The following is a 9,057-nucleotide window of genomic DNA, read 5'->3' on the forward strand; positions in this document are numbered from 1 at the left end:
ATCCAAGTGCTTCTTTAAAATCTAGCTAAATGTATGCGTAATATCGCTGGAAAGACATTTTAAAGGTGATTAAAAACACACGAACACTTTTTAAAAGAAATAACAGTTAACTATTTGAACTTCCCCAAAAATGAGAAGTGACATAATTATATTGATTTCCGCTTAGTTGTCAAGAGAGTTCATGGTCTGTCCCAAGACTCGATTATATGGCATAATTGAACATTTAAAACTGTAAAAGAAAGTAGGACAACTCGTAGAACGAAGTTAACAGCTTTTGACAAAAGTAAGCATGACACTAACATCTGTTCTTGTTCTGCGACTGTGTCATACTCGGTTTTTCATTTAAGACCCCAGCAATGATAGGTGTAATTGGACTTCTGTCTAGCGTTGAATGTGGCTGATATTGTTTGTACTAACAAAAGCACATTGTCCATGTGGTTTTATTTTAATCCTTGTCATTAAAAAAAATATATATTAATAATCATGATCACAAACATTATATAATAATAAAACAAGCCATAATTTACTGGTACATTTAATCTGTTATAATGGACATTTGACAACGACATCGCAATATTCATATCTTGATTGTATATTGCTGTTTATACAATCTATTGTAAGTAGAAATATATATATATATATATATATATATGAAGTGAGAAAAATAAAACACTAATTTAAAATAATAATTGAAATTTCATTGAAGAGTAACCATGGTTGTATAAGTGATTACGTATGTATAATTGAATGTAATGGATTACAGATCACGATTACCGGAGTCATGGTGATCTGCAGCGTTGGATTGCGTTGAGAAATATAAGTTCGGTGGATTGTCTAACGTTGGAAACCGAGCATAGCGACCTATTGGCAAAATATTGATGGTGTAATGTGACATTTACAGTTTTATCGAAATTGTGAAATACAGTGTGCTACAGCATCCCAAAAATCTGTAAGGTTTCGTCTCCCACTGTGATACTCATCTTTCAGCCGTGTAATTCTAGCCTCCAGCTGCCGCCATTTTAACCTTCTTTTTGGAGAAGGGTCTCCTCTGTCTGCCGCATCAGCTGAGATCTCGACGTTAGATTGAAGATCTTTGATATGACGAATGAAAATCCATAAAGATGGATGACGTTCTGAGACTATTTTATTCCATACACAATGGAATGCTGAAATAAAACAAAAAAGTAAACTTGTTAAGTTGGGTAAAATCTGATTCAATTTAGGTCACTGGATATAGTTATCTGATTCAATTTAGGTCACTGGATATAGTTATCATTCCTATCTACTTAAGTATATTTTTATATTAAATTTCACCACATAATGATAACCAGTTTGACTGCACAGACAACAAAATTAAATCATGCAATATGTCAACCCTGTTCGGTACGTAAAAATGTAATTTTAACACAACCAATAAAACAGTAAAACCCAGCTATTTAAAGACACGAAATGAAATAGTCTCCCTTACGGATATACGTAGTACGATTATTATTAGCTATATGAACTAACCAAATAAATAGGATTTGTATCAGTTATTCTAGTAAGATTAAACTCGTACTGTCTCGAGTACGACACCGCTCAATGTATTATTATGTTTAATTGTGTTAAAATGTAAACTAAATTTTAGGTTTATCAACCCACACACTTAGTTTTCATACAGTGGTAGATCAATTTCCCCTTTAATGGTGGTCCCGTGTTCGATCCCTGTGTGGGCCAAGTTAAGTTGATGGGGGTTTTCCGGTTTGGTTCCTCCTTATCAGCGGTGCAGAATGAAAGGCCTGACAAAAACAATATAGTCGTTCTGATGGGACCCAAAACAATATTCCGTGTACATGTAGAAGAACCCTTCACAGTTGTAATTTGATATAAAAATAGGACGCAGCACCGCTGTCCGGACAATATCTTATTATCCCTCATAGCACACTATGGCGTACTTCCGTTTTCATTAGCCCAGTCGGAGATAAAAAAAAAAGTAGGACGTTAAACTCCATTGCATTGCATTCCCCTTTAATTTTAATTTCAAAACTAAATAGTAGTGTCATTAGATTATGGAACAATAAAATGTTAAACAACAAATTTATATTAATAAATACTGAATTTATAAATTAATATTAAATAGTCCAAAATTAGTTTTATGGGTGTCTTGAATAAATTATAGAATTCCGACCGTTAAAACAGATTTAAGGGGCCGGTGGATAAAAAAAAAATTTCCAGGGACAAAAAATGTTTCATTATCGAATCCATATACCTACATATGTCGAATGTCTGTGATAAAAAAAATGTCATAAATGAACGGCTCGACAGTGTATATCGCGTTGATAATTACCATGATGGTTTGGGTTGGCGATGGTGGAATATTTCGCTAAAGCGTATGGGTCACCTAGCACACAACTTTACAAAATATGAGCAGACCGCGTAATTGTAATATATTTGAACACTGGAAATGCTCATCATATGATCTTTCAAACGAATCATAGCGAATTAGGTGGTGCCGTCGATGAAGACCCGAGAGAAGCGCCATTGTCCGGGCAAGATGGCCCACATAGTACAGTGCATGGCACATTCCAGTCTTCATTAGCCCGATTGGTTCAGAAAGGTGGGGCAGTTTAACCCCGTTTCATTTCATTTACTTTCACAGATGATGATAATCTTGCTTTATTGAAACTAACAACGCGCTAATTATTCTATCAACTATCCCTAGAAATAATTTCTGTTCATAACTTAACTTGATGTAAGCCGCGGAATTTTGAAATTAGGGAAGAATTCTGTACTATCCATTTCTGAACCGTTCCGAATCAACATATTATGTGGGCATTTTCAGTATCCGACCCCTCACCTCATACACCTTCAAGGATCTTGATAATTTAGCAAAAAGAACGCCAGGACAATTTACCCAATACTACCCAATACCACTTAATACTAACTACTTAATATTTCTGAACCGTTCCGAATCAACATATTATGTGGGCATTTTCAGTATCCGAACCCTCACCTCATACACCTTCAAGGATCTTGATAATTTAGCAAAAAGAACGCCAGGACAATTTACCAAATACTACCCAATACCACTTAATACTAACTAAAAACTGCCAAATACCACTACATACTACTTCATTATTGTGATAAACTAAAGGAATGGTTGATTTATACAAACTAACTGAGTTAATATAATCATAGTATCCGTACCAAGTAGCTCAATCTGCTGAAAGACTATAAAATCACATATCCAGAATTCGTCAATTACTTAATATCAATGAGTCAATTTCCCTAAAGAGTACAAAAGAACTATCACAAACAAAAACAGGTAATCACGCCTCGGATATAAAACCTAAAAAAGAAAATGAATGCACTATTTGTGTATAGGTTTTTTCTGCGTTTTGTTTATAAGTAGTTCTGTATTATTAGACTTGAAGTGGTGTCTTCGTATTCAGAATGTTCTATTCGGGTTTATTTTCTAGAAAGGTATACACGTTTATATTATCAGCCATTGTTAATTTCGAAGACCCATTTTTGCCTATTTTGTTATTATTATAATTACTCCAATCGCCGTGCACAAAGCACAATATGGTTATTATTTCCAAAATTCAGTTTAGTGTTGACACATGATTTTCTATTAATTTATATGTCTACGATATTGTTATAATAAATATGGTTGCTCTGTTCTTGTTTTCTTAACAGTCTTCCTGTGTGTGTAAGATACTTCATGTCTAGTTATTAACACCAAGTGTATCTGCCTTAAACAATACGAATACAAATTTAGTAAGTAACCACTGTTTAACCCCGTTTGGTGCCGTGGTGGTTCAGCCAGTAAGACTTACGAATACAAATTTAGTAAGTAACCACTGTTTAACCACGTTTGGTGCCGTGGTGGTTCAGCCAGTAAGACTTGCGCTCGCTAACTAGAAGATCCTGTGTTTGATCCTGGTGTTGGCTGATTAAGTTCATTGTTTCCCACTGTTAGTGGTGAGAGGGGAGGGTCTGGCAGCGGACAATGTATGGTCGTTTGGGTGAGACGAAAAACCGAGGTCCCGTGTATACACTGGTGTGCACCTAAAAGAGCCCATGGCAGTTGGAGTTTGAAATAAGAGTAGACCATAGTGCCGCTGCCCGACACTATATTATGGCGTATGTCCATCTTCATTAGCAGAACAGGACGTTCAACCTCATTCCAATTCATTTTAACCTAGTCAGAGTTGAGGAATTGTCATCATACCACAATTGGTTTAGTACGAAGACTCATTTTAAACATGAAAGCCGCGGTCTGAATGTAATTGACATTTCTATTATAATTATTTTTTAGGCTATACAAAAGCCCGCATGATAAAATGTCACTTAAAGGAACTCAATTGATCATGCACCCTTATCTCAAGTAAGAAGAGCCCGCATTTCATGTTAACTGCTAATCACTGATCACGGTTAAAAGAATCAAATATTTATGTGTTTTAAACGGCCTATATTCAGCGATGACTTTTCGTTTAAGACAATAAGAGAACTTGTGTTCCTTCAGAAAATAAATTGAACTATGTCAAATATTTTGATATGAATACAAATTTTCATTTATATATTTAAAAGGTGGCCTATTAAAGTGGATACGTTTTCTATGTTTCTGTGTAACTTCTCTCGATGATTTAATTGAAAGGAGAAACTCCATTAAAGCCTCAATTTTTATTTTTTGTAAACATACGGTGCAATTAAAGGGACAATAACACTCTTGCTGGCTTGACAGCTCCAGAAAATAAATAATAACCTTATTCTAAGTATTAGATGTTTAAGTGTCCTACTTGCTGTGTAAATTGTCCATTACATCCTATTTTACTTGTCCTGAGGGTTCGAAAATATTTTAAAATCCAAGTCACATTTGAAAAGGTTTACGTTAGGCTTTTCAAATCATTTAGTTGATTTTTTCGAATTTTTAAAATTAGGTGTTAAGAAAAAATTTGTATCATCAATTAATTGGAATATTGTAAAATAGTACAATTTGTTTACCAGAATAAAGATTGGGACATATTATTCAGTTACAACAAGAGTGGTATTGAGCCTTTAAACAATGATTACGGTTTCTATTCGTGTTATATCAGCTTTTGGTAAATTTGGCAATCCAAGTCACATTTGAAAAGGTTTACGTTAGGCTTTTCAAATCATTTAGTTGATTTTTTCCATTTTTTTAAATTAGGTGTGTTAAGAAAAAAATTGTATCATCAATTAATTGGAATATTGTAAAATAGTACAATTTGTTTACCAGAATAAAGATTGGGACATATTATTCAGTTACAACAAGAGTGGTATTGGGCCTTTAAACAATGATTAGGGTTTCTATTCGTGTTATATCAGCTTTTGGTAAATTTGGCAATTAACTGCATGGTTGACCTCATATATGGAATACGTCTCACAGAGGGAGCATGCTTTTCGTCTGTTATATGATAAATTGTATCAAAAAATTTAATGAATTTGCAAACTATACAAATGCCCGCAAGGGCCTTTTATTTAAGCAAACGGGTACCTTTTTTTTTAAATATTTGTTTCTTAAATGGTTCAAAACAACATTTTAGGTTTACTCCTAGTTTTCTGTGCCACCCAGTATTATAATGTTGCCTAAATATCGAGCAACGATTTCCCTAACATATCTTTGTAATATTTCCATTTAAGTGGCTATTGACTTTATTAAAAACGTCTTTATTTAGAGATATAGTCCATAAGATTCCGAAAGTACAATGCTTACCAAATAATAAATCCAATCAGACAGCAAGAAATATTATGAATTTTTATTGAACTCCACACTGGGTCGATTAGGTTGACAAAAGAAAAGCCAATCGTACAGTTGTTAGTTTGCCTAGCTCTCAACATTACGTTTTCCTTTTTTTATTGTGTAGACCAAAGCAAATTTTTTAAAAAGTAAGGGAAAGCAAAGTTATTATCAGAGGATAAAATGAACTATAGCGCATGCATTTGAAAATAACAATGATAACTTATTTTTAAGATTGATGTAAACAAAATCATTTTGCAGTTACATAGATTCCACTATAGTCCGTGCTATAAGTTTGTGTCATACATTTCATATATTTTTTAAATTGTAGTTTAAATGCATATATACAATGGTGGGGTTAGGTGGGGGCAAACATTGGTTTTCGAAGACTACATTTTGGTAATTAATAGCTATCTTTGACTTTAATGGTCATTGATAATTACTTCGATGATTTGCTTATTTATCAATACGGCATGGAATGAAGGTATCAATATTTGTCCCCACATGTCTAGAAAAGTCGATCGAAAATTGGTTGGTTTGCCAAACTCTTAACATTTACGTTCGTCTTGCTTAGAGTGTTAGCCAAAGAGCGTACTTTTTGTTTCAAGTTATTGTCTATGAATAAAATGATTATGACAAATGATTGAAGGACATAAAAATAATTTGCATATTAAAGACATAACAGTTATATATCAGTTTAGAGTTTAAACTCCGCTATACTTCGCACTAAGTCTGTCATGTTTTACATTAAATTTTGTTCTATTTCATTTTCATTGTATCAAAAGATCGCAAATATCACTTTCATTTATCGACTAGTTATTTCTTCAGAATTTTTATAAAATTATCAAAAGGAGTAATTAGCTAAAGATGGTTGAGGGAAATAATGGTTTTCGAAAACATATACTGAAAGGTAATATCCCGGCTATAAGATTCAATCGGATTTCAACTACCCCCATCATGTTTCTCTATACCACCAATAAGCGACGGTGGTGTGTATTACATAGTTTGTAGCATAAATCATAACTTTGCGAACACTGAACGAAAATCGAACATATTCCTATTATAGATCTAACTTTCACAATATTCAATATTACAGTTTGCTAGGGATGCATAGAAACGATAAATGGCGCATTGGGGCTTTAACCGTCATTGACAATGGGGTCTGAATAAAAACTATGACGCGTGTATTTTTACTAAGCCTCTTTAAATTTGGAATTTCATCTCTAGATATTATTATATGAGCTCTAAGCTAGCTATGTACAACTTCACATTTGCAGATTTCACTAAACTAACAAATTTTTGATGCCTGCTGTGTATAATGCAAGAGGACACAAATTATTAAAATTCAATGAATTAAATAGCCTTGATTTGACAAAATATATATTCAACCAAGCCCACCTTCACACCACTTTATTAGACACAGACATGTTATATTTTCCTGAAGAGTACTTGATAAAGTATAACATTAATTGTATGTAGATTTTACTAATGCCGTAATTTAAGTGTATCATTAATTGGAATTTATTGGTAGCGCATTCCGGGTGTCGCCATTTGGTAAGTTCATTTGTTCACTGTTTCGAAAGACCTACACTTAAACTAATTTTACACCTACACCTAAACTAATTTTAAACTGTCGATTTCTAAATAACTTATTATACCTCAAAACGAAAAAAAGATTAAATACATTTATAATTCATACGAAAAAAAAATATACTAACCTTCTACATGGTTGTTGGTGCGGTTATCCATATCTCTCTGATGGACATTCCACAAGGCTGGTGGAAAGGCGCCTTCTAAATAATTATTCTCCATGTATGTTATGAAATCTTGTAGCTCTGGACAACGTCTAATTAGTCGTAAAGTTCTTGGAGCTGTTGCCAAAGTTTGAAAATTGGCCCTTACTAAGGCTACGGGCAGATATCCAATCGCCATAAATTTGCGTAAACATTTTCGTAATCGTATGTGTCTTCTGTATCTTGTTGCGAGTCCCAATTCTTGAATCTTACTCCACAGGCTTTGAGTAAAATGAAAATAGCAACCACTAAGCTCAGCATTTGGTAATTCAGTTTCAATGGCGTTGGTTAGTGCTGGCTCGAAGTCTGAAATTACTTTTCTAGGTCTCCATCTATGTCCCGATTCTCTTCTCACTGCTGCTTTGACAACGCCCAAAACGTGACGATAGTGCCCTACCGTTCGACCCACCATCAACCCCATAACGAATGGCAGCACTCTATTTCTATAATTCCCGTGAATGGTAAAAACTTGGGTATAAGGATTTGGACAAGTCCGGAATGTCCCATCCATGTATACATCTTTACATTTTTGAAGTCGTCGAATGTTTTCTGCCGTCCCAAAAAGTGTCACTCCCCAGTCTACATCGTGGTCCAAGAGAAAATCATAATTAGACCAAGTCTTTGTCCATTGGCCCTCAATAACAACATCTGTAGTGGTTTTCGGAACTGAAGGTAGGATTTTTCTTCTTGCCCGTGCCAAGATAGGTCGTATCTTTAAAAAATCGGGTATAAATTCCCGAGAATCTCCTCTACGCACCTTTTTAATCAATCCAGCATCATAAATTCGCTTAATTGTTGTAGACGGATTTCTTCTAATTTCTTTTTTTAACTCCATAACAAATCTCGCATATTCGATCATGTCGTCGTCAGATTCGTGATTATGATCTGTCTCTCTCCAGATATTAATGTTCGGATTATCGGAACGGACGTCAAATACATTTGTTTGGACAAGAGAGCCGCATATTGGTTTCCAGCATCTCCAGTATATTGTAGTTTTAGTCACTTTGTTCCTCAAATACCGAAAACCATCCTTGACGAGAACTTTTCCCCCTTTTCGGTGCCCGTCACAAATGAAAGCCATTTTTATGAAACCGCGTGATCTCAACTCTGTCCTTATTTACAGTAAAATGATGCTGAAAATCAGAAATATTTTACTCTTCTTCCATACACCAAATCATTGATCGTGCAGTTACATTAATTATTGATGAATATTTAATAGTTAACTTATTATGCGGGAATATCGATTTTATCGATTAAATCTTAATTTCATTAAAAATGCTGGATCTGCCTTAAAATCTATACTAAAAAATGGCTATTTTGGTTTTATTTCGGACTCACAGACCTTCTAGGCAGTGGACCTTCTAAATACCAAACGCATTCCCTACGTATATATATAAGTAATAATAAATATATACCAATAATTTAAAAATAAATAATATATGATATATATCTTCTCGTCTTCTCTTGGCTCACTAAGTTAATTTCACATAAATCAATCTTAAATAAACCACCGCAACGTCA

The 9,057-nt window shown here is 34.0% G+C and overlaps 1 protein-coding gene across 1 annotated transcript; it reads right to left on the reverse strand.

The window, feature by feature from the left end:
- Nucleotides 1-874: 874 nt before the first annotated feature.
- On the reverse strand, nucleotides 875-8,603 carry LOC126810097 (uncharacterized). Its single transcript, XM_056099400.1, has 2 exons — nucleotides 7,462-8,603; nucleotides 875-1,166 (listed from the first exon to the last, which is right to left on the reverse strand). The coding sequence occupies exons 1-2, from the start codon at nucleotides 8,393-8,395 to the stop codon at nucleotides 904-906; spliced, it is 1,197 nt and encodes a 398-aa protein (XP_055955375.1). The 5' UTR covers nucleotides 8,396-8,603; the 3' UTR covers nucleotides 875-903.
- Nucleotides 8,604-9,057: the final 454 nt, after the last annotated feature.

This window comes from Patella vulgata, chromosome 1, assembly GCF_932274485.2.
Source record: "Patella vulgata chromosome 1, xgPatVulg1.2, whole genome shotgun sequence".
NCBI lineage: Eukaryota > Metazoa > Mollusca > Gastropoda > Patellidae > Patella > Patella vulgata.